The following is a 27991-nucleotide window of genomic DNA, read 5'->3' as shown; positions in this document are numbered from 1 at the left end:
ATTTTTAATAAAATCTACTTTTTGACCAATCACATTAGATTAGTACATATATTAGTACGCAGTTATGCTTACAACTAAATTTTTCCTTGCCACGTTTGCAAGGATCATGCTTTTCTTCTCGGCATGCAAATGGTGCTATTGATGTTGTTATCTCAATAAATATTCTTGATCAGAGATCTTGTTATCCCCGTGGGCATTGGCCGGTACATAATCACTGTTCGATCGTGGGGGGATTGCACATGGAGAAGCAAAGCAGAGAGGTTTAGATGAATGGTTTTGAACAGGGTTGGCCGTAGATTCATGTAGAATAATTGTTTTCATCTACAGAGAGAGCGACTGAGAAGGAGAGTATAATTTTGGCTTCTAAATAGCTTGCTCCTGTCCTCTCTCTGCCCCCAAAGCAGCCTCAAAAGAGGATAATTTCAATCCAATTCAAACAGATGGGTCTAAGATCAAGTAAAACACGACACAAAGACTCAGGTGCAAAAGATGCACATGTAACAAGAAGAAAACGGCAAAACACAATCTCCATGTGGAAATCCAGATGTCAATGTCGAATTGAAAGCGAAAGATAAAACGAGTTTAATATAGATAAATGTAAATGAATAATGTGCATGCACAACATTTCTCCGAGTATGGCACTGTAGGCTAGTCTATGATTCAAAGAGATGAATTCTATAAATGTTTCGATGTACTTCACATGGTCTGCCGGCATAAAAAAAAAAAGCATTTCAAAATGACATACAATGCCGCTTCATTTGTCTCGAGGGAACTAAAAGAAGTGAAATGGTGGAAAATATCCGAAAAGAACAGACCTTCCTTCGCAAGGAAGAAGCCTGGGCAAAAGGTACTTTGTTGTGACTATGTGCTCGAGTTACCGAGTATAGTTTCAAACCACTACCCTATTTTAAGATCCTTTGTCTCTAACAAAAGAAAAAGTCACAACCTAGAAAAAACAAAAGGTCCCCGGTCATCTTTCTACTAGTCAGTGCAGCCATTAAAATGAAAAGTTCATAACCTATACGAGATGTCATTCTACCAGTAAGTAAGAGAGAGGAAAAATAAACTCTTTACCTTTCCCTTGCTCAAGCCAGGGCTTCACCAGTTGGGAGCGCAACATAACCATCATGATGCTTGGTTATATCTCTTTCGACAGGGATGCATTTTAGGATGACAGCAAGTGGCACGCTCACTGATCCAAGTAAGACGCTGAGTAACCAAAGTTCCCAGCTCAGTGGCACGGTGCTAGCAAGAGTGCCCAGAAACTCAACTATAATTACTTGGAAAGTCACTGTACACACCATGACTCCTAGGAATATCCAGCTCCCAAACATTCCACGGAATATGTTTATTTTCTCTATATCCCGGCTGTTTATCTCATTGAACACCTAAAAAGGCAAACCAAAGGAGAAACACCCTGCTCATTATGAGACAAATTCGTATGTTTGGTTACTTTTCAGAAAGTAGTATAGCATTTGAGGAGCACAAGCAATATCCGAAGGATGAGTTTACTGTCAACATACCAACATATTGCACTCAAATGAAAAGCGAATTAGGAAAATTAATTACTCTAGATACTTTTGTTTAATCTTATTTCAAAAAATGATATTGATGGCATTCCATAAGTATGGCTAGATAATAAAACTAACTTATTTTCTAATATATATTTTTTTGATAAGTTAAAAGTTAGTTAAAAACTTATTTTCTAATATATAACTTCTAAGAAAAAGTAAACGTAATTTTATTTCAGCATGGTGAGTTGTAATTTGTTTCTAACTGGGTAAGGGCTTTCTGTGGGAATCACCAATACTTTTATCAACAATGTTTGGCACATTTGAAAGACAGACTATTCCTCTTCTTCTTTTTTTTTTTTTTTTTTTTTTTTTTAATATTAAAAAAGGCATGCTGAGTTTCAGATAATCAGTTCATCCGTCTAGTTTGAACTATAACAAAAGACAGGAATCGATGATTTTCTACATATATCCTTACCAAATAAAAAAGTAATTCAAAATAGAAGAGATAGATGTCCATAACAGGAAGAAATCAGAATATATGTCAAGAACAGTAGGTCCTGACTGGTTGGTACCACAAACCTGGCAAAAGACAAAGGAGTTGAATATTAAAGTGTTGAGAGTATCACTTGCATCAGAACCACTAAGTTTTAGTAGCTGCTTTCCGTCAAAATTAAGAACTGCTAGAACAGCAAGTTGATATATACTTTGACCGATGATATTTCTCCACATGGCCTTAGTGATGAAGCTCACATTCCTCCCAACTGGGGACCTTTTCATAAGTCCATCATTTGGAGGTTCTGTAGCCAGTGCTAGTGCACCAAGAGTGTCCATAATCATGTTGACCCAAAGCAACTGCACAGCTGTTAGGGGAGCAGATCCTGTATGAGATGTGGAAATCGTCATGATTGTGTTGTTCCCCAAAACAAATATAATGGTAATTCCTGGAGGGAAAAAGAGATACTCATAGTCCCACATACCAGAGATGCATGCACAAACAAAATTGAGCACTAGAGCAACAATATTAACCGTCAACTGGAACTGCACAAATTTTTGGATGTTTATATATACCGAACGTCCCCATTTGGCTACATTTACAATAGTCGCAAAGTTGTCATCCAATATAATGACATCGGCACTTTCTTTTGCGACCTGAACATACCCATGGAAAGGAAGGTTAAAAATATAATTAAAATTTTGAATAAAAACAAACCACTGGAAGAAGCAGCACAACAGATAACAATGATACGAGTCCAGACGTATATAAGCCCATGCTAAATGATACTGAATCACAAAGATAATGTGATGCATTGGGAGAAAGGTCAACTTGACAAGAGCTTATATTATGATAGGTGAGAGATCTCTTATCTTGTATCTAAAGATAACAAATTCTCACAAACACGCACTCCATGTTTTAGTTTTCCAATGGCCTCACATATGAGAAATGGTATATAGACAGTTATAATGTAATAATGGCCAGAGACAGAGATCTAAATAAGTTAGATAGCAAATCTTATTTCTGCATTATGTAAAAGGAGAAAGGCAAGATCCAAGTGCATTCTGAGCTGCTCAAGTCCTCGAGTAATGAAACTTCTTGCATCCATCAACCCTGGCAGGACTTTAAGAATAATAGAAATTGCCACCTGAACCAAGTCTCATAAATTACCTCTATCTCAGTTTCTATGTTTCTATGTCCTAGGAAAGTAATTAAAACTTTAGAACCCAACAATATTGAATTTGTGCCACGGACCTTCACCCTTTTCTTTAAAGGGGATTGTGATACATACCTGATCCAAGAACCATTGGCCTATATCAGTCCTGTTTTGTAAGAAATAGTTAATAATTTGACTTCTGCAGAAGCTGAGATAGAGAGGCAGACTGAAATATAAACCAAAAAGAATAATATAGTGAAGGTGCAAGCTAATCCAAAGGATATTTTTGCGCTTTCCCACCTAATAGGCATCCACCAGACTGCTTTCATCAGAGGGAGGATAAATTGGAGACCATCAGACTCCAAAGTTTTCACAGTGGATCAAAATATGGACAATTTCGTTGAATTGGATTCAGTCAGAATAGAGGTTTTGTTTAATAAGTTGGTTGATTAAAATTCTTACCCATAAGTATATGCTATAAGCAAAGTTGCTAATCCAAAGAAAAATAACTTTCACAGTACTGACGTATTAAATGTTTGAGACCAAATAGCTTTTTTTCCCTGAATATGTGAAACCGCATAGTTGAAAAGAAAATAAAGAACTTATATACGATTAATGAATGATGCAAGGGTATACACAGATATTCATATTCCTTAATTTCACATGAGAAAGCATGAGTGAGAAGAAAACACCGTGACTAAAGTATCAGAAAAACAATTAGCCTATTTAGCTAAGCCTGTTCAAATCATCAATATCACACAAGGGAAGAGGGAAAACAGAGACAAAAACCTCTGTTCCTGCTATGCCCATAGAAAGTCCAATGTCTGCCTCACGCAAAGCAGGAGCATCATTGGTCCCATCACCAGTAACTGCAACAACCTCACCAAACATCTTCCTCAATTGGGTCACCAAGGTGTGCTTGTCCATTGGCAAAGACCGAGCCATTACCTATATCCACAGTAAGCAGTTAGGAATCTGCAGTCATCTTCCAGGAAAAATACGTAAATGGTCAAAATCAATCTTCTAAGGCAAGCATTTAAGAACCTGAATTCGTGGTATGGTGTCCTTCATCTGTTCAGGAGACATGCTACGCAATTCTCGCCCTTCTATGGCTACTCCATCTTCTGTGAGTATACCGCATTCTCTGGCAATAGCCTTAGCTGTATTTATATTGTCACCAGTGACCATGCGGACAGTTATTCCAGCAGCTAAACAAGTTTGAACTGCATCTTTAACCCCGAGGCGTACAGGATCCTTGATTCCAACAACTGCTATCAATGTATAACCATCATCAGGGATGCTGCTCTCATCAGAAGTAGTTTCTAAATCTATAAAAGCCAAGCAGAGAGTTCTCAGAGCTTCAGATGCAAAGCCATTTATAACATCTGTGATATTCTTTGCCTGTTCTTTAGGAAGAGGAACGGATCCTCCATTGCAATCTACAACTTTATCACACATTCTTAATACAATTTCAGATGCACCTTTGCAAAATGCACGTACCCCTCCATCAGGAAGAGCCACAAGCACAGACATCTTTTTTCTATCTGAATTGAAAGGCTGAACCTTAAGTATCTTAAACTCTCTGCGCTGGGCGTCAAAATTGCCACCCAAAAGCATGCCAAATTCTAGGAGTGCTGATTCTGTGGGTGATCCAAAAATGGTATTCCTTCCACTTTCATCCTTATCCACCGTGGAGCTAGTATTTTGAAATATAGCCTGCAATAGGATGCCTAGAACTCTCCCAGATAAATCTGATTTTAATATATCTTCACTCACATTACCTTTTACCTCTATAGATTTTTCAGATATCCATATTTTATCAACAACCATATGGTTTGTGGTCAATGTCCCTGTCTTATCCGTACAAATGCAGCTAGCGGAACCCATTGTTTCACATGCAGAGAGATGCCTCACGAGTGCCCTTTCATCCATTAATTTCTTCATTGCAAAAGCAAGGCTCAAAGTCACTGCCAATGGCAATCCTTCAGGGACCGCAACAACAATAATGGTTATGGCAGTGGCAAAGTAGTTCAGAATCGTCAGTGCATCACTTGAAGACCAATCTGCGAACTCATGGTTAAGTGCTTTTTCCACTAGATATCTCCCTATTAATACCACAAATGTCAGCACAGCAAAGATCAAGCCAATTTTACCAATAAGTGTAGCAACACCATTTAGCTTCACCTGCAGTGGAGTCTCATCTTCCCCTCCCTCAATCAGAGTTTCCATCAACTTTCCCCATTCAGTCCTCATACCAACTGCTGTTACTAACATCTTTCCTGAACCATCTTGCACTTTAGTTCCTGAAAGAAGAAAAGGTTTCTCCTCATATATGTTCACCGGCTCAGTCTCACCTGTCAAGCTTGATTCATCAATCAATAAAGAATATCCTAATATATAAACCCCATCTGCTGGAACTAGATCACCAATGGACAAGTGAACGATATCTCCAACGACCAAGTCATATATAGAAACCTTTTTTCTTTTCTCATCCCTAGTTACCTGGGTAAAAATCTTTTTCTTCTCCTTATCTAAATCCTTGAATTGCAAGGCCTGCTTGTAGTCACTGATAGCAGTAACCATAACTACCAAGAATATGCTAAGAATGATACCCAAACCATCATACATGCCTTTAGGCCACCCTTCAGTGGGAAGTCCTACACCTATAGATACCACAGCACAAACAGTAAGGATTATTAGGGTTAAGTCCTGAAATGCATCCCATACAAACATCAAAAAAGCTCTGGAAGGTTTCTCTGTATAACGGTTGAATCCATATATTTTTTGCCTGGTAGGTAAATCCACTGTGCTAACACCGTGATTCAGTGAGACAGAGACTTTTCTTGCGATCCCCTCAACTCCACCATGAATTTTCAAGCCCTTAATATCATGGCCACGAACAATTGATGCAAGTTCATCTGGGTGAATGCTAAAACCTGCTTCTCTAGTCTCTTCTGATAACTTGTATTCAGCTCGACCAGCAGCTGCAGACAAACACAAATTGATCATAGAAAGCACAAATGAAAGAGGTCCAATGATACGAAATAATCTTTCTTTTACAACCATACCATCAATGAAATGTATTGCTGCTTTTTGGACATAAAGAGCAACTCGTATCTTTTCCTGAGGAAAGCAAAAGATGGGGATGATGGAGTCAAGTAAATTATGACAAAAAGAGCCACTTAGCCCATAGTTCTAGGAAATTAATCAGCCAAATGTCATCGGTGAGCTTCATATTGATAATGTAATGCCATTCGACTAGCTATATGTTGTTTTTACATATCCATATGGGAGTTCACTCTATGCATTTTTGAAAGATCAAGGGCCTGAATTAGTCTTCGGAAAATAAGGATGAGCTTCTTTTGTGGGGAGATGCATCCTCTTGCCAAATAAAATCAATAAATGAGACTGAGTTTTCCAGAAGGATAATTAGGCATGGAGCATTTGCCACTTAAAAGACCAATGACTAGAAGCAAACAAGCATAGAGAACCAATATCTTGAATGACATCAGTGTTCTTCACTATTTGGCAGCCATGCCCACAAGAATGTATGTGAGTTCTGGGAAAACTAGCATAATTTATTGAAAACGGCGAAAATAATTATTAAGGACCATAGGATCTACCAGAAGTCAAAAAGTAATTGGTGCTCAAGTCAAACAACACACCACGTCTCAAAAGCATCAATATTAGCTAGAAGGGTTATGTTCCCTCTTTTAAGTTTTCAACTGTAATAAATAAAAAGGAAATGAAGTAAGCACTTAAAAAAGATGGATTATTCACACGAAAAACATGAGAAAAAATAAATAGAAATGTTCCCAAAACACTGGTACATAAATTTGTTCAAGACAAAGAAGCATACTCGTTGTCTCAAAAGAAAGAAAACCGATGTGGTTAAATACATCAACATGTATGTTTATTAAGTTGCCTAATTGTCATATTAATAGAATAAAATAAAAGTAACCGATGTCACCAATGTGAATAGTACAACTAGTTTTGATTATTTTCTATTGAGTGGTGCTACTATGCTGCAGCTGACCGCTGCAAGGCTAGGCTAAAATCCGTGTATTATTTGTTTTTAAATTTTTTTCATATTTTTTATCATTTAAAAATATTTTTAAAAAATATAAAAAAAAATATCAATACATTAATAGTCACTTCCTTAACTATTAAATAAAAAAAAATTATGAGCGGTACACTTGGGGCAGCATACTATCATTTCTCTTTTCTCTTTGTTAAATTTTTTCGGTTTGTAATTAACAATCTTTATTCAAAATGAGAGTTGAAAATCCCTACCAAAACATTTAAATGCGGTCCTTTCGAATGTACATTCACACCAAAAGCAAGTTTGTGAAATTTTTATACAAACATTTTATCGATAGAAAACAATAGTTTTAAATATGATATTTCCAAAAATATTTTCACACTATTTCTTTTTTCTTTCAAATACTTAGAAAATTTTTCCAACTAAATAACTTTCGATTAAGACCTGGTTTAGATGGCAAAATTTTTCCTAGTCATCCCATCTAATATCATCTATCTCATCTAATCTCAATATTCAAACACCACAAATACAAACACTTTTCAATTTCAAATATTCAACTTTTTAATCTAACCATTGCCTAATCATTACAACTTTTTCAAATTTCAAGATAAAATACAAAAAATAATTCAACTTCTTTTTTTAAATTTCAAAACAAAAATAATATTAAAAAGTTATATTCTAACAATATTTTAGCTTTATAATATTTTTATTCAATTTTTTTTCTCCTTTCTCAAAACTCTTTAAAATATATTAACTCAAACGTTTTACAATTATTCATAAACCATTCGCTATTATTTACAGATCATCTCATCTCATCTCACTATTCAAACAAAGCCTAAAGAAATTTGGCATATCTTTTTTTCTTTTTGGAATCCCAAATAATTAATATATTGATGCAGCACGCGACATACCAAGGACGGAGCAAAAAATTCAGCCATGAATTGCGGAAGGTTGCAGCAGCTTTCCAAAAGAAGTCAAGATAACTAAGTTGTCGTTTTTAGGGGTGAAAACCGACCCCTTCGGCACGGTTTTTGGGCAAAACCACCGCCGACTGATGAGAGGGAAAACTGTGGACAGACTGACCGTAACCGGTCGACGGGAAGGAGAACAACCGGCCGTATCGACTCCGGCAGTTTACGGTCGGTTCTCGGTTCCCTTTCAGTGGCGTCGTTCGTCTGAGAGAGTAGAGAGAGAGAGAGAGTTGCAGAGAGAGAGAGAGAGAGAGAGAGAGAGAGAATTAGAAACGCAAAATGGGGGAAGAAGACGATATGTAATATCTAAACAGTGTCGTTTGGTTTAATACCAGACAACGCCGTTCTAATTTTTTTTCTCACCTTATAGACAAAACGATACCGTTTAGTTTAATAACAAATGGCATCGTTTAATCTGTGTGTAAAACACAAACGTAGGAGTAAAATGACGCCGTTCCACTTAAACTTATGTGGAACGACGTCGTTTCATATTGATAAAATTAAAAAAAAAAAGAAAAAAAAGTATTATTACATCAGCCGGTTCAGCGGTTTGAGCCGGCCCCAAACCGCGACCGAACCAATGATAGGCGGTTTTGCTAAAACGTTGCCACCCGCCAACCGGTTCCTTTGCAGTTTCTTCCAATTTTAGCCTCCGGTGGCTGGTCTGAGTCGGTCACGGCCAGTTCCACGGTTTCTTGTACACCCCTAGTCATTTTTACGGATTTTACTTCCATTTTGAATAAAGTTTCCTTAGTTGTTAATTTTTACAACAAGCTTCTTTCCATTTTGAATAAGTTTCCTTAAGTTGTTCTAGCTTCCTTATAAGATGACTGAGTAATGTAATACGGGGATGTTATGTTTTTCTTGGGAAGAAAAATTATTATCGTGGTGTTCTTGCAATTCAGTTGGAATTCTTTATCACTAGGAAACACAGATTTCCTACTTGTTTTCTTTGTTTGACTTCCGCTATGCCAATTTGGCATCAAAGCAAGGTTGCGCATGGCTCGATAGCAAGAAAAGAAAACAATCAATCCTAGGATGAGGGTCTTGGTGCACAAGCCCCTTTGGGAATCTATCCAAGAACAGAACAAATAAAACTAGCAATGGTTTGAAGGGATCGAGCACATACTACAAGATCCAAAGGTCTATCACTAATGTCCATATGGAGGGCAATAGGGACCAAAATGAAAGGAGGCGAGACCGTTTTCACCCAAGTGGGGGTAGAGGATTCTGACCACCACAGCAAGACCATGCTGGAGATAACTCCTCCAGTGATGAAGAACTCAAGGACTTTGTGGGAGGGGGAAATCAAAAAGCTCGTGACGGTAATACCAACTTCAAGATTAAAATTGACTTACCGTGTTTTAACAGACATCTCCATGTCGAAAGTTTCCTTGATTGGCTCTTGGAGCTAGAAAACTTTTTCGACTACATGCAAATACCAGAAGCTCAGCAAGTGAAATTGGTGGCGTATAAGCTACATGGTGGAGCATCCGCTTGGTAGGAACAAACGTAGAACAATTGAAGGCACCAGGGCAAACAACCCGTCCACGTGTGGCCTAAAATGAAGAGATTGATGAGAGCACAATTTCTTCCGCCAAACTATGAGCAACTTTTATATCAGTAATATCAAAATTGCCGGCAAGGCACTAGGACCATCAATGAATACACTGAGGAGTCTTATCATCTGAATTTCCAAAACAACCTTTCGGAAACTAAGGGGCAACAAGTGGCAAGGTACATTGGAGGGCTGCGCGTCGCCATACAGGACAAAGTCACGCTGCACACTGTATGGACCCTATCGGAAGCAGTCAATTTAGCCATGAAGATTGAATTACAGCTTACCCGTCCTCCTGCCAGTCGTGACCAGAGGACACAAAATAACTACCAGGTTCCTAAGGCCAACACCATCCTGACTGGGAATAGAGGGAGCACCAGTCAAAATCCTTACAGCAAAGTGTTTCCACTTCAACCAACTGGGGCATCACTCCAACAGGTGCCCTATGCGTAAGTCCATCAACATGGTGGATGGTGATGATTCAGCTAAAGTGAACGACAATGAATCAGAAGAAGAAGATGACTTTGTTGAAGGGGATGCAAGTGATTTGGTGAATTGTGTTATCCAACAGCTACTCTTGACGCCAAAACATGAAGATCATACCCAAAGGCATGTTATCTTCAAAACCCATTGCATCATCAATCACAAAGTCTGCAACTTGATCATTGATAGCAAGAGCTGTGAAAATATCGTACCAAGGGCACCGGTTTCCACCTTGCAGCTGAACACAGAGAAGCATCCTAAACCTTATAAAATCAGCTGGATTAAGAGGGGTGCCGAAACAAAGGTAACTACCACGTCTTGTCCCATTTTCAGTTGGTAAATTCTATAACAATGTGGTAGATTGTGACGTTATGAAGATGGATGCTTGTCATGTGTTACTCGGGAGGATGTGGCAGTACAAAGTAGACGCCACATACAAGGGGCGCGACAACACTTAACATTTTGTTGGCATGAACGGAAGGTAATGTTGTTGCTTGCTAGAGAACGACACAATGATGCTGCTGTACTTGAGAAGAAAGCTAATGTCCTCACTGTGCCGGAAGACCATTTCTTAACTGATGCAAGAGAGTGTGGGGAAATCATAACGCTAGTTGTGAAGGGTAGAGCAGAGGAAGCAGTTTTTGAGTTACCTCCACTGTAATGATATATGCCCGAGTCTCTCTTTTGTACAACACTCAGTTTATACTAAAGATTCAAAACGAATGCAAGACTCTATACAAATATGTTCAGAATAATTTTTTTCAGCATATATATATAAACTGTATAACATGTAATGATATTGAATGTAAATACTGATTTAACTAGAACAGAACCAACGAACCAACAGATTGTGACTAAACCCTAATATCCAAACAGATCTAGATAATAACCAGAAATAGAATAATAACAAGATTAATCATCAAGAAAATAGAGAAATAATACAAAGATAAAGCAAGAAAAAACAACACAACCGATTTACGTGGTTTGACCCTAATGGTCTACGTCCACGGCAGGAATGGGCCTCAAAGCTTTATTGATATCATTATCCATCACATAGAGCCTCAGAAACACTCTTAGATTACAGAGCACTCATCTCACTCAAGAAAATCACACAGATTTTCTTCCCCAAAGTGAAACCCTACTTTCTCCCTCTCTGTCCTCTCTCTCGAACACCCCCTCTCTCAATCGGTCGAAACAGAATACAAAAATGAATTAGGTTAAACCGACGGCTAAAGCGATACATATATAGGTCATGACAGATGGCTCCACGTGTGTTGATCCTACGGCTCAGGCTTGGCCTCAGTTTGATGTAGCTTACGGCTGGTCATGTGATCCAGGTCTCAAATCATTAAGGCTTCATTAATCCAGAACCTTCATTTCATTCATCCAATCGTAACACATAGAAAAGAGAGGTCAGATTAATAAAATATAACAATTTATAAATGTTAATTGCCATACCATTTACAAATCTCCACCTTGGCAAAACATTTATTTGCCAAATTATCAATCCTCATCATTGGCTTATTCCTACACCTTTCCCCCTAATGGGGATAGACTCTAGACTCCATGCCACTGTCTGAACTTAGACTTTGGGAGTGACTTGGTCATCATGTCTGAGGGATTATCCTCAATTGAGACCTTCTCCACACTCACAACCTTAGACTCTATAACATCCCTAACAAAATGAAGCCTTATATCAATACGCTTAGACCTTTCATAGTAAACTTGATTTTTAGCTAAGTGAAATGCACTCTGATTATCACAGTGCACAGAAATATCACCAAATGGCATTTTTTATTACTTCAGTCAATGCTATATATTCAGCCTCTGTTGTGGACAAAGCCACAACAAATTGTAAGTGTGACTTCCAACTAACAGCCCCTCCAAAAGCAGTAAACACATACCCAGTTAAAAATTTTCTAGTGTCTATATTTCCTGCAAAATCAGAGTCTACAAAACCAATTAACTCACATCCTTTCTCAACACCCTTTCCAAAACTGAGTCTTAGGTTAGTAGTGCCAACTAGATACCTTAGTACCCATTTAATGGCTTGCTAATGGGGTTTACCTGGGTTCCCCATAAACCTACTAACTACACTCACTGCATAAGTCAGATCAGGTCTAGAGCAGACCATTGCATACATTATGCTTCCCACCATGCTAGCATAGGGAATTTGTTGCATAAAATCAATATCCGAATCTGTTTTAGGAGCCTGATCTATAGACAATTTAAAGTGTTGACCTAAGGGTGTGTTAACAGATTTAACAAGTTCCATACCAAATCTTTTAAGAATTTTAGAGATGTAATTTTTCTGAGACAAGTATAATAATCTAGCACTCCTGTCCCTTTCAATTTCCATTCCTAAAATTTTCTTAGCAGGGCCCAATTCTTTCATTTCAAATTCTGATTTCAGCATGCATTTAACTTGATCAATTATAACAATGTCTTTACAAGCCACCAGCATGTCATCAACATACAATAGGAGATAAACAAATATTCCTTTTTCTTCCTTGTAATAGACACAGTTATCATAGCAGCTTCTTTTAAAATTATTGTTAATCATGTGTGTATCAAATCTTTTATACCACTGTCTAGGTGACTGTTTAAGGCCATATAAAGATTTTTTAAGAAGACACACTTGATTGTTTTTAATTTCATTAGTAAAACCTTCAGGAGGTTGCATATAAATTTCTTCTTCAAGTTCTCTATGCAGAAAAGTAGTTTTAACGTCTAACTGTTCTAGATGCAAGTTTTCAAAGGTTGTATAAGCAAGTAGTAACCTAATTGAGCTATGTTTAACCACATGAGAGAAGATTTCATTGAAATCAATTCCTTCTCTCTATGTAAAGCCTTTGGCTACAAACCTAGCTTTATACCTAGTCCCTTCTATCCCTGGTATGCTTTCCTTTTTCTTAAAGATCCACTTGGATCCCACTAGTTTTACTCATTTGGGTTTTGGCACTAGAACCCAAGTTTTATTCTTATTCAGAGATTTCATTTCCTCATGCATGGCTAGTACCCATTTAGAGAAGTCCTTGCTGGTCACAGCTTCTTTATAAGATCTAGGTTCCTGATAAACTACTTCATCAGCAACTGTTAAGGCAAACATGGTAAGTTCAGCTTGACCATACCTTAAAGGTGGTTTAATCACCCTCCTCTGTCTATCTCTAGCCAGATTCCAAGATCTGGCTCCACCTTGACTTGTATCCTCTGAAGTTTGACCCTCAAAGTCACTGTCATCACCAGTTACAAGTTCAGGTTGGGTATTAACCTGCTCCACCTCAATCTGAGATCCCTCTAAGGGCTTGTCATTATTATTAACTAACTGTGATTCTTGTACCCGAGCCATGTGTGACTCATTAAAGGTCACATCTCTGCTCACAATACACCTATGTCTACCAGGTCCATCTACCCAAAGTTTGTATCCCTTAACCCCTTCAGGATATCCTATAAAAATACACTTAAGTGCCCTAGGTTCCAGTTTGTCAGTTTTTGAATGTGCATAAGCTACACACCCAAAAACTCTAAGGTGATCATAAGTGGGAGGTTTTCCAGTCCATAGTTCCTGAGGTGTTTTAAACCCTATTGCAGAAAAAGGACACCTATTTATAAGATGAATTGCTGTGTTTGTTGCTTCTGCCCAGAAAGTTTTGGGCAGCCCTGAATTTGACGACATACACCTCACTCTTTCTAGGATGGTCCTATTCATTCTTTCAGCAAGTCCGTTCTGTTGGGGGGTTTCTCTCACTGCTTTATGTCTAAGAATTCCTTCCTTTTTACAATACATGTTAAACTCATTTGACAAGAACTCTAAACCATTATCAGTCCTTAAAACCTTGAGTCTTCTACCTACTTGGTTCTCTACCAGGTTTTTCCACTCTTTGAATCTCTCAAAGGTGTCACTTTTATTTTTAAGGATATAGACCCAAACCTTTCTTGAGTAATCATCCACAAATGATAGGAAATAACTTCCTCCATTGTGTGAATTTACTCTTGCAGGTCCCCATAGATCAGAGTGGACATAGTCTAAGGTTTGTTTGGTATTATGGATTGCTGGCTTAAAGCTAACTCTTTTGGCCTTCCCATAAATGCAGTCCTCACAGAAGGGTAGGTTGCCTAGATTTTGGTCAGTTAACAAACCTTGTTTTTGCAACTCTAAAAGTCCCCTCTGACTCACATGCCCAAGCCTCCTATGCCACAGCACAGATTGGTTCTGTACAGTGTTCTGTACAGAAGATGCTTCCCCAACTATAGTCTTACCAAGTAGTGTGTATAAACCATTCTTAATCACTCCTTTCATAATAACTAAGGACCCTCTTGTAACCCTAATAACCCCTGCCTCAGATTTGAAAGTAGGGCCTGATAAATCAAGCATGCCAAGAGAAATTAAATTTCTCTTCAACTCAGGTATAAATCTAACCTCCCTTAAAACCCTTTCAATACCATCATGCATTTTTAGTCTAACTGACCCTATACCCATGATTTTGCAGGACTTATTGTTTCCTAGGATTACTTGCCCCCCATCTAACTCAGAGAATGTCTCAAACCATTCTTTGATTGGACACATATGAAAAGAACAGCCAGAATCCCTTATCCACTCTGTTTTTGAGTCAACCTCACTTACAGTGAGTACCTCACCACTTTCATATCTTTCTAATACCACACAGGCATCTCCTGCCTCTTTATTCTTATTTTCTGTATTATTTTTCCTTTCAGGACAGTTCTTCTTTAAATGTCCTTCTTTATGACAGTGAAAACACTTAAAGTGTTTTCCCTTTGACTTAGACCTAAACTTCTTGCCCTCATTCTTGCCCCTCTTTTCTCTTTTTTCTATTCTACCCCTGATAGTCAAACCTTCCCCATGATTTTGTTTTGATTCCCCTATGTTTTGTAGTTCCCTAGTATGAAGTACAGACTGTACTTCATCTAGTGTAAGTGAGTCTCTTCCAAACATCATGGTTTCCTTTATGCTTTGATAAGATGAGTCCAAAGAACTCAACAAAAGAATAGCTTGATCCTCATCCTCCACCTTGATATCTATATTTACTAGATCTAGGATGATTTTATTAAACTCATCAAGGTGCTGCCCTATTGAAGTTCCAGGGGTCATCTTGAAAGTATAAAGTTTGGTTTTCTTATGAAGCCTATTTGCTAGGGATTTAGTCATATACAGGTTCTCCAATTTTAGCCATATACCAGCAGCAGTGTCCTCACTGGCCACTTCTCTCAGGACCTTATCCCCAAGGGAAAGGATTAAGGCACTATGTGCCTTTTGGAGAATGTCCCTTTGGACAAACTCCTTGTCTTCCCCTTTCAAGGAAGATCCTTTCCTTTTCTCACCGAGAAGGGCATCTTACAGTCCATGTTGGACTAGTAATGCCCTCATTTTAATCCTCCATAGCCCAAAATCATTCTCCCCAGTAAATTTTTCAATATCAAACCTCATGGTCCCCATCGACCTAGGCTCTAGATACCACTTGTAATGATATATGTCCGAGTCTCTCTTTTGTACAGCACTCAGTTTATACTAAAGATTCAAAATGAATGCAAGACTCTATACAAATATGTTCAGAATAATTTTTTTCAGCATAGCCCAAAATCATTCTCCCCAGTAAACTGTATAACATGTAATGACATTGAATGTAAATACTTATTTAACCAGAACAGAACCAACGAACTAACAGATTGCGACTAAACCCTAATATCCAAACAGATCCATATAATAACCAGAAATAGAATAATAACAAGATTAATCATCAAGAAAATAGAGAAATAATGCAAAGATAAAGCAAGAAAGAACAACACAACCGATTTACGTGGTTCGACCCTAATGGTCTACGTCCATGGCAGGAATGGGCCTCAGAGCTTTATCGATATCATTGTCCATTACAGAGAAGCCTTAGAAACACTCTTAGATTACAAAGCACTCATCTCACTCAAGAAAATCACAGATTTTCTTCCCCAAACTGAAACCCTACTTTCTCCCTCTCTGTCCTCTCTCTCGAACACCCCCTCTCTCAATCGGTCGAAACAAAATACAAAAATGAATTAGGTTAAACAGATAGCTGAAGCGATACATATATAGGTCATGACAGATGGCTCCACGTGTGTTGATCCTACGGCTCAGGCTTGGCCTCGGCTTGATGTAGCTTACGAGTCACGTGCTGGTCATGTGATCCAGGTCTCAGATCATTAAGGCTTCATTAATCCATAACCTTCATTTCATTCATCCAATCGTAACACATAGAAAAGAGAGGTCAGATTAATAAAATATAACAATTTATAAATGTTAATTGCCATGCCATTTACATCCACCTATTCGGCAACTGCTTGAGAATTTTCGAATGTTGCTCCACAAGAATTACCAGCTGGACTACCTTCCATGCATGACATCCAACACTATATTAATCTGGTACCATGCACCAGTCTCCCCAATTTGCAACACTACCGAATGAGTCCCAACGAGCACAAGATTCTACAAGATCAAGTTGAAAACTTCATCTTCAAGGGACTAATTCGAGAGAGCACGAGTCCCTGTGCTGTCCCAGCCTTGCTCACTCCAAAGAAAGACTGTAGTTGGAGGATATGTGTGGACAATCGCGCCATCAATAAGATCACGATAAAGAATAGGTTTCCTATACCACGGCTGAATGACATGTTAGATATGCTTGCAGGAGTGAAAATTTTTTCAAAGCTCGACTTGAGAAGTGGCTACCACCAAATAAGAGTTCGGCCTGGCGATAAGTGGAAAATAGCTTTTAAAACAAAGAATGGACTCTACGAGTGGTTGGTCATGCCATACGATTTGTCCAATGCACCCAGCACCTTCATGAGAGTCATGCACCAAACTCTCAAACCTTTCATTGGCAAATTCGTTGTCATATATTTTGACGATATCCTCCTATACAGTCAAGATGAACAACAACACATAGTGCATTTGAGGGAAGTACTTTCGATTTTGAGGGAGAATAAACTTTACATCAATTTAAAGAAATATAATTTTCTCACCAACAGGTTGCTATTCCTCGGCTTTTTCGTTAGCATGGAAAGTAGGGATGTAAAAAAATCCCAGAAAACTAGAAAACCGGTCCGGGCCGTTCCAAACCAGACCCATTGTGCCGGTTTGGGACTCGTCAGGTCCAGGACCAGTTTCATAAAATGGAAAATCGGTCCGAAACAGACCAGACCGGACCGGTACTATTTAATATATTTTTTATTTATTTTTTAATATTATATATAATATGTTTTATATTATATAAAATTTTTATATATAATAATATAAATTATAATTATATATAAAATAATGTTATTATAATTTATAAAATAAATGTTTAATCTTAAACATGAAAATTTAATTGATCATATGCTTCAAATATATAATATAATAAATATTTATTATTTATTAATAACATATTATATGAAGTAAGAACCAAAAAAGAAATAAAATACTTAAATATTATTACTAAATATTGATGGCCTAATAAACTTAAAACTCTTTATATTTTTTTTTATAAGTACATAAGACATTAGTAGATAAATATAAATTATATATATTAGTATATAATTTATATTAATACAATTTACATTTTATGACCTAATACTAAATACTAATAGTCTAACACTATATTACTATTAGTATTATACTTTAAGTCTTATGTATAAATTAGTATATAAATCATTATACTAAATAATCACATAGAAAATAACCATATAGTAATACTAATACTAAATTACTATACTAATTCTATCAATATAGTCTATCAATAATATAGTTATAAACTTATAATAAACGAAACTCACTATAACAATTAACAAATACTAATATATAGTTATTCTAATCACTATAATTAATACTAATATTTATAATGATACTAATAGCATAATACTATACTACTATTGGTAATATACTTTAAGTCTATTTATAAATTAGTATATAAATCACTATACTAAATAATCACATATAAAATAATCACTATAGTCTATCAATAATATAGTTATAATAAACTAAACTCACTATAACAATATAACAATTAACAAATACTAATATATAGTTGTTATAATCACTATAATTAATACTAGTATTTATAATGATACTAATAGTCTAATACAATATTACTATTGGTAATATACTTTATTTATAAATTAGTATATAAATCACTATACTAAATAATCAAATATAAAATAATCACATATATACTAATATTAATATTTTAATATAGACTATAGTTATACTTATACTAATATAGTTATACTAAATCACCATAACTAATACTAATAGTCTAATATTAATACTATTATATAGTCTAATATATTATATAGCTATAACTAATACTAATATATATATACTAATACTAATATTCTAATACAGACTAATAGTATTAATACTAATAGTATTATATTCTTTAATATGTATATTCTTTAATACTAATAGTCTATTATATATATATACTAATACTAATAGTCTAATATAGACTTATAGATTATTAGTATTAATACTATAAGTCTATATTAGACTATTAGTATTAGTATATATATAATAGACTAATAGACTATATAGTTATACATTAAAGAATATACTGATTATTAGTATTAATACTATAAGTCTATATTAACTATTAGTCTATATATAGACTTATTGTATTAATATCACTATATGTAGTAGTAACACTAATACTATAATAGTATTAGTTATTGTTTTGTATTTAAATTGCTTTGTATTTAATAATATCATTGTTGTTGGGTTTAATCATTTTATTTTATTAATATTTAGTTGTAGTGTTTTTAATTGTCTTGTATTTATTTTAGGGTAATGATATACTTACCACCCTTTTACCACTATTTTACCACTTGTAGTGTATTTATTTTTTTATCATTTTCTTTTAAGTATTTTTTTAACATCCTTAGCCATTAAGAAAAAATTTTAAAAATATATAATTTTAGTGATAGTCACTTGCTTAATCATTAAGTAAAAAAAAAAAAAAAATTTAAAATTAAAAAATTAAAAAAAGTGGTAAAAGAGTGGTAAGATAGTGGTAAACCTATCATTATTCTTTATTTTATAGTTACCTTTTTATTTTATTGGACCCTCTATTTTCAGATTGGGCTTGTTTTGGAGATTTTTTTTTCTTTTGTTTTGGGTCAAGCCGTTCTAGTTTTCGGGCCCAACCCATTTCACTTCAGCCCAGTGGCCAACACTCTCTTGAACTCATATGATGCATTTTGTAAAGCCTTAGGGCTTCTTTTCTTCCTCCTGTTGCGCCGTGCCACTTCTCCTTAACTCCAGTTCTTCTTTTCTTCTTCTTCCTCTAGTTCTCATGTTGTGCCGCGCCGTGCTGTGCCATATAGCCATTTGTTCTTCTTTCGTTTTCTTTTTTCTCCTTCTCTTCCACAGCCTGCCATGCACAGCCCCTCACGCAGCCGGCAGCCCCTTTCTCACGTCTCTTTGTCTTCGATTCCTCAAAATCCTCACAGTAATTTTTCTCCATTATTTTTTTTCATTTCACTTATTTAAGTTATTTGAAATTACTTTGAAACCTGATATGAATCGTTAGGGTTTTGTGATTGTGTTTTTGTTATTCAAGTTTAGTGATTGACAAATTGTGTTTGTGAAATTAGTAAATTACTTTGAAATCTAGTAGATGGTATTTGTGTTATTAGGGTTGTTGAATCCGAAATTTAGGATTTTTGTGATGGTATTTGTATAATTACTTTGTAATTGTTCTTTGAGATTACGTTTATAGAATTTGCAGGACATAATAGAATTTTGTCTAGTTCTCGAACATGTTTATTCAAAGCACTAAAGGGGTTTGGTATAGCAATTCAAGTAGACTATTGTTCTTTGAGATTGAGGATGTTTAATCAGTTGATTTTGTATTTTTTATGGAATTTGAACAATAGTCAGTGCACTGAACTCCTATATTTGGATTAAGTTGCAATGACCTCATACCTAAAACAGAAACTAAATAAGCACTAAAATAAGCAATGGTTTGCATTCACTAGCCACTTAAAACTAAATATCTTTTAGAATTCATACCAATTGGATTTTATCAAGGTAAGACTAGTTACAATTTCTAATATTTTTTGATAAATAAAAGTAGAAAGGTAAGTTATTGACGCCCACCGTGGGGCTCGAACCCACGACCTACAATTTCTAATATTAATACTATTATATAGTTATTCCAAAATCGAACCGAATCGGACCGAAAATGGGTAAAACCGGAGTACCAATTTAGAGGTGTAATCGGTTTTGAAAAATGAAAAACCGGTACCTACCGGTTCAGTTTTAGATTTTGTCCAAAACTGGACCGGTTACACCCCTAATGGAAGGGGTTCATGTAGATGAACAAAAAGTCCGAGCCATCTAGGAGTGATTGCTAGAGTTGGAAGTTTTCATGGGTTAGCCACCTTCTATCGGCATTTTATCCGGAATTTCAGCACACTTGCTGCACCCATTACAGAATGTATGAAGAAGGGGCAATTTCAATGGGGTGAGGACCAAGATGTGAGCTTCGCTGTCATTAAAGAGAAGTTATCTACAGCCCCTGTTCTTGCACTGCCCAATTTTGAGAAGTTGTTTGAAATGGAGATGCTTCCATTGTTGGTATTGGAGCCGTTCTCTCACAAAAAGGCCGACCTGTCGAGTTTTTCAATGAAAAGTTAAATGAGGCATGGCACAAGTGGATTGTCTATGAGCTAGAGTTCTATCCAATCATCAAGGCCTTGAAACATTGGGAGCACTACCTAATCCAACACGAGTTTGTTATACAGTGATCACCATGCCCTAAAATTCGTCAACAATCAAAACCATGTGAACCGAATGCATGCAAGGTGGGTTACATTCATACAAAAATTCACCATGGTTCTTAATTACAAGTCTGGGCAGCACAACAAAGTTGATGATGCTCTTAGCCGACGAGGAGAACTTTTGGTCACCCTACAGACTAAGATCACTAGTTTTGAGCAACTCAAAGACCTCTATGTGGAGGATGAAGACTTTGCAGAAGCATGGAGGAAGTGTAAGCTCAAGCAACCTGCGACTGACTTCCACATTCAAGATGAATACTTATTTCGGGGCAACTAGCTTTGCATACCACGGACATCACTACGTGAAGACCTAGTACGTGAATTGCATGGGGGTGGTCTGAGGGGTCATGTGGGAAGAGACAAGACCATAGCCTTAGTGGCCGAACATTACTACTGGCCCCAATTGAAGCGAGACGTGGGAAGGTTTGTTCAAAAATGCCTCATATGTCAAGTGGGGAAGGGGCAATCGCAAAATACAGGATTATACACCCCCCTACCGGTGCCGGAAAACATTTGGGAGGATGTGAGTATGGACTTCATGCTCGGCCTCCCTCGAACTCAAAGAGGAGTGGATTCCATCTTTGTAGTTGTCGATTAGTTCTCAAAAATGGTCCATTTTATTCCTTGCCAAAAGACAATTGATGCCTCTAACGTTGCCCACCTTTTCTTTAAGCAAGTTGTGCGACTTCATGGAATCCCAAAGTCGATCACCTCCGACAGAGACGTCAAGTTCCTCAGCCATTTTTGGATCCCCCTCTGGAAGAAGTTTGACACGAGCCTTAAGTACAATAGCACTTGCCACCCACAAACCGATGGTCAAACAGAGGTGACCAATCATACATTGGGCAACACGGTCCGATGCATTTCAGGGGACAAACCAAAACAGTGGAATGTCTGCCTTTTGCAAGTGAAATTCACTTTCAACAACATGGTCAATCAATCAACTGGGAAGACACCCTTTGAGATTGTTTACACTCAACCTCCAAAGCACACCTTGGATCTAATTCCTCTTTCTAAACTCCATGGACTAAGCACGGCAGCAAAGAACATAGCAGAAAGAATTCAGCAAGTCCATTCGGATGTTCATCTCAATTTGGAAAGGGCTAACTCATGTTACAAGCAAGCAGCGGACAAGCACCAGCAAGCTAAAGTTTTTCAAAGGGGTACTTGGTGATGGTTCATCTTCGCAAGCAGCGTTTTCCTGCATGAACTCACAAGAAGTTACAGAATAAAAAGTTTGGACCCTGTCAAATTGTCAAGAGGATAAATGATAATGCCTATGTCATTGACCTCTCTAATAATATGTCAATTTCCTCAACTTTCAACACGACGGATATCTTCGAGTATCATCAACCAGATGAGCTACTCTACCCTGACTAGAGCTCAAGGCCGAGCTTCATTTCAAGTGGGAAAGAATCTGATGCAGCACCGGCACGAGACATACCAAGGATGGAGCAAAAAATTCAGCCATGAATTGCGGAAGGTTGCAGCAGCTTTCCAAAAGAAGTCAAGATAACCAAGTCGTTGTTTTTACGGATTTTACTTCCATTTTGAATAAAGTTTCCTTAGTTGTTAATTTTTACAGCAAGCTTCTTTCCATTTTGAATGAGTTTCCTTAAGTTGTTCTAGCTTCCTTATAAAAGGACTGAGTAATGAGATCTTATGTTTTTCTTGGGAAGAAAAATTATTATCATGGTGTTCTTCCAATTCAATTGAAATTCTTTATCACTGGGAAACCCAGATTTCCTATTTGTTTTCTTTGTTTGACTTCCGCTATGCCATATATGTTAAGGACTCAACCATTGATCCAAAAGTCCTGGGATTGTTTGATACTAATTTGGTTAAACATTTAATCCTCATAATCATAATATTTCGCCACACTTCCAAATCTGACCCGGTGCCTATAGTAGCCCTTTCCATCTTAGCAGTTTCACTCATCTATTAGTATTTAATGACTTAACACTATGTTCATACATAGTACCAAGACATTTTAATGTAATCTATAGGTCACCCCCTCCATAACTTAAACTCATGATGCAGTCTCTACTTTGTTGCCAATTATTAAGGACTCAATCATTAATCTAAAAGTTATAAAACTATTTGATACTAATTTGATTAAACATTTAACCCTCGTGATCATAACAATATCATAGCTTAAACTATAAAAGGAAATTCTATGAGGACTTGATTTTCTTTAATCAAGGCCTTGAAGGTTCTCTACAATTATCTATGCCAAACACTTTTTATAATTAGGAAAAAGATACACACAATATTTAGCTGGTATGGACCGCATAATTAATACTTTGGAATTCACATTATGTACATATCACTCTCGTAATTACAAAAATATGTTTAAAATGGATAATTATGAAAAATCTCATTCCATGGTACATGCTCACACTGGCCCAAACCATGGGCCACAAGTCATTTATCACAAAATTCAACAAGATGAATTGCAACAGCATTTAAAATTATGAGAAGTTCCACGAATCTTGAAATTTTATTACAAGTGCAATGAGCACGAATATCGGAACCATCAAGATTAGCAAAAGAAAAACATACGCCAAGCTGAATTACAATTTAATATCAAAAGAATATCGAATCGAGATCATTACATTTAATTTTATTATGTATTACTTGTTAGATTCGGTAGGTAAGCTCAGAACCAGAACATGACCACTAACTGCCATAACAGTTTTTAATAAGCTGTAAAGAGAACTGTTGATCAACACAAACATGAAACAACAACGACACGCTGAGAAAAAAAATAATAGTTATGACAATACGAACAAAGACACGAGCATCGGATAAGGGGTGTAAAGTGGGAAATGGACGGATATTGTGGATTAAAAAGTAAGTGTGGGGGACAACTTGTCCACAAACACCATGTGAGGATGAGGCCCACGAACGAAAAGCGCCAATGGTAAGGTCCGATAAATAAATAAATAAATAGCATATGGCATCGGCATCGTCACCCACTCGTAAATGTTCTCAATTTTGAAGAACAAAAAAATATCATTCATATTATTTAAATAATAATATTTAAATTTTAAAGATTATTTTTTAAATTAATTTATATTATAGAAATATTTTATTATAATTATTCTGCACACCTATTCCACAATAAAAATTTTCAAGCACAAACGACATTGTCACATTATTATTGTCGGCTCCGATAAATAAATATTTAGCATAGGGCATCCACGTCGTCGTCACCCGGCCATAAACGTTCCCTTGTCCTCCTGTCACTTTAATTCACCTATGCATTTGTTGCGCACTTATGTCAACCTGATCTTTATGTCGATTTAGGTCTCATTTGATATGAGAAATTACTAAATACCAGTAAAATAATTTAAATTAAGATATTTTATAGAGTATTGAAAAATGAGAAGAAAAAAAATTAAATAAAAATATTATAAAGTTAAATATTATTAGAATATTTATTTTAAGATTTAAAAATTTTAAATTATTTTTTATGTTTTGTTTGAAAATTTGAGAAAGTTGTAATGATTTGATAAAAAAAATTAAAAATTAAAAATTGAAAAATGCCTATTTATAATTTTTAAATATTGAAATGAGATGAGATCAAGTTACAAGCCAAACAATAAAAGTGTGATTGGTTCAGTCTGGTTTTGAACATATTTTAAAACCGAACCGTTATATACCCGTTTTGAGATTTAAAGAACTGATATCGCCCCGATTATACTCATAAACTAGTACTTCCGATTTTATCGGTTCTGGTCCAATGCGGTTCAATTTTTTCAATATATTACATAGTATATAATGATATAGTGACAATATATTATAATATATATTATAGTGATCTATTATAATATATAGTATAGTGATATATTATAATATATAGTAACAATGCATTAATATAACTGTTAATACAATAGATTAAAGAGCTAATATATAGTTATTTATATAGGATTTTAAAATTTAATATTATATTAATCAGTAATTTAAGATATGATACAAAATTATTTTATATATAAAAAAATTATATATTTTATAAAAAATCATATAAAAATATTTTATAAAATATAAAAAATTAAAATATATATATAAACCATTCCAATCTGGTGTTAGAAAAAAAAATCAAAATCAAAATAATTTTAATTAATTTAAAAAAAAATAAAATCAATATCAAATCAAATCAAATCCACCGGTTTGGCCTGCTAGTGTTTATGAATCCCTTTTTAACACCCCTACTAAACAGGATGTTAGAACATTCACATTTAGTGCTACAAAGCATCACTTTCTCTATAATGTGAGGGTTATTTTACGATTTTGATCAAAATACCCCTTATATCTAAATCCCTATTTTAGGAAAAATGTTTAGAAAATAAATAGTAGTTCTCCAAATATAGAATATTACTATTCATTCCCTGATCCATTTCTTATCAATATTTTATTCTAATACATAAAATAAATTAATCTTCCAATCATCTAGACTTTTTTTCATACTTATATTTGTTATAATTTTAAATATAATTTAATTAATTACAAAAATATAAAAAAATTCATTTTAAAACTATTATTATATCCCCAAAAATAATTTACATTTTTGTTTAAAATATTTACGAGAGTAATAGTTCAAAACATAAGAAAAAATATTGAGTAGTTAAGTTTATAAATGAAAGTGAGAGAAAAAATAATAATAAAATAATAATAAAATATTATTTTAATATAATAAACAAATGATAGGAAATAGGATGAATGAAATTTATGAAATATGAATAAAATTTAATAAAAAATTTTAGAAAATATATTTTTTAATTAAATTATAAAAAAATTTATGTACAATGAGATAAGAATGCTCTTAAAAATCTAGCCCACTTTCCACGACTTTTGTTCCCACGAAAGTTCAGGGAAGTTTCCTCCCTTGCCATTATTGGAAGATGGATTCAAAGGTCCATTTATTTTGCCGTGCCACCCAACATATACGGCATAGGACTAGCCGAAGCCTACACACAAGGACCAGCACCCACGGAAACGCTTGTAAAGAAAAGCACGCTAGTGTTCTATTCGGCTGAATAGGGGCTATGATTTTTTATGGGACAATGATATGCTAAACTGCTTTACTATTTTTTTTTCATTTAAATTTAAATTAAAAATTTTATAACATAATCTTTTTGTATAATTTAAAAAAAAAAATCAATCAAAGAATTAATCATATAATTTAATTACAAATAAATTCAATTTGATAAAAATTGAGTTATTCACTTTTAAATTATGCAAAAGGTCATTCTAAAATTTTTTATCTAAATTTTAAAAAATAATAATAATTAAATAAATAATAATAATAATAATAATAATAATAATAAGCCCTCTTAACGGATGAAAAGCCTTACTTTGGTTTGATTAGAAACGAAAGGAGGTTACATCTGATGATTCAAAAGTTCAATTTCACGTGACACGTCACCGTTAGTACCTATCATGGTAGATCGTATTCAGAAAACTTTTTTCTTTTTCTTTTTCTTTTTTTTTTTTCCTTAATACTTCTAAACATATTTCATTATTATTATTATTTATTTTATTATTATTTTTTATTGATATTTATTACTATTTAATATTTTATTTTTACCTTTTATTTAATTTTTCACTATTATTCACTTGGCGACGCCAGACGGAACAGTTAACTCACTACATCAAAGGTGAAGCTCAGTGCCTGATTCCACCGATGGATAGTTGAAGGAAGGATAATTGTCTTGCCAATGAGACCGCGACACGTAATGTTAGAAATGAATAAAGACAGTATCATATATCACTATGAAAAATTTTCTAAAAGCTACTATTCACGGCCACACCCACACCCTATGAAAAATAACTGTATATTTTATGAAAGGCATTTGTACATTCTGTAAAAAAGTAGCAAGTGTGGTGTGAAAATAAATAATATCTAATGCACAGTAAATCCCTGTCATTACATGAACAAGGATCACAGGAACGAACGTCTCAGGCGAACGACAAATGCGTTTCTTTCTGGAAACTCGTTCACACAAATTGGAGCGCACAACTAACTCTGCGCATGGTGCAAAAGAGAGAAAAAAATCCAGGCCTTCTATTTGGGGAGCGGAGATTAACGGAGAAAAAAAGGAACGAAGATCCATAAATAGACGTAAGAAAACTGGGGAAAAAAACTAATTTCAGTCTCTAAACAGGGTTCGCAAGAAAAATTGACTGTCTTAAAATCAGATCGAACGGCAGTAGCGATTTCTTCTATTCAGGGCTTTTACTAGGTTTGGACGTAAAAATTGTATGTTACGGTACTCAAGATGCTGATTCTTTTACAGTTTTTATTTTTGGTCTGTTTTCTATATTTTCTTAGCCACCAAACGAAGCATAATCCTCCTTCCGCTGTTTGCCTACCGAGAAGCCGGGAAAATAATAATATATGGAAGAAGAACCAAAAACCCAGGCCACGCTATATATCGTTATACTGTTATAGTATCAGTATCAGATCATCTATATATCCCGTCCCCGCCTTCTTTTAGTGACCAAACAAGCGGCAAGGGGAAACCGTAATTACGAGTCCAGCGCAATAGCAAAAAATAAATCTGAAACTGAATCTAGATAGGAAAGCACGATTTTATGACATGAAAAAAATAATAAATAAGCCGAGTTACCTGAATTTCGCGTTTATTCTTTTCTGCCTTGGCGCGCTTGCCGAGGTCCGTGATATTGCGGAACCTACGACGTCGATTCTTCACTATAGTGACGGCGGATCTCCATCTCGTCCTAGCCTCCTCCGACGGGTCCACATCGAAGTCCTTCAGGAACCTCTCCATTGTTTTCTACAAATTTCTCAGAAAAAGAACCTCTCCATAATCTTTCCGTGCAGAAAAAGCCCAAACCTGCTCGGAGGCGATGCTACGGGCTCCAGCTGAGGGGATAAGGGTAATGGGCATTTTCATTATATAATACGCGAGGCTGCAGTGCGCGGAGCAATTTTGGGTTGCGGTCCC

The 27991-nt window shown here is 35.5% G+C and overlaps 1 protein-coding gene across 5 annotated transcripts; it reads right to left on the bottom strand.

Moving 5' to 3' along the window:
• Position 1: 1 nt before the first annotated feature.
• On the bottom strand, positions 2–27991 carry LOC122276531 (calcium-transporting ATPase 4, plasma membrane-type-like). 5 transcript variants are annotated; one of them, XM_043086332.1, is made up of 7 exons: positions 27653–27991; positions 4208–6286; positions 3953–4111; positions 2492–2663; positions 2094–2392; positions 1075–1388; positions 2–214 (listed from the first exon to the last, which is right to left on the bottom strand). In XM_043086332.1, the coding sequence occupies exons 1-6, from the start codon at positions 27812–27814 to the stop codon at positions 1086–1088; spliced, it is 3174 nt and encodes a 1057-aa protein (XP_042942266.1). In that variant the 5' UTR covers positions 27815–27991; the 3' UTR covers positions 2–214; positions 1075–1085. The 5 variants fall into 5 exon arrangements, with proteins under 5 accessions (XP_042942266.1, XP_042942265.1, XP_042942264.1 ...); XM_043086331.1 differs by lacking the exon at positions 2–214 and adding an exon at positions 231–446; XM_043086330.1 differs by lacking the exon at positions 2–214 and adding an exon at positions 559–946.

Source organism: Carya illinoinensis, chromosome 9, assembly GCF_018687715.1.
Source record: "Carya illinoinensis cultivar Pawnee chromosome 9, C.illinoinensisPawnee_v1, whole genome shotgun sequence".
NCBI lineage: Eukaryota > Viridiplantae > Streptophyta > Magnoliopsida > Fagales > Juglandaceae > Carya > Carya illinoinensis.
This window is presented reverse-complemented; position numbering and strand designations above follow the sequence as displayed.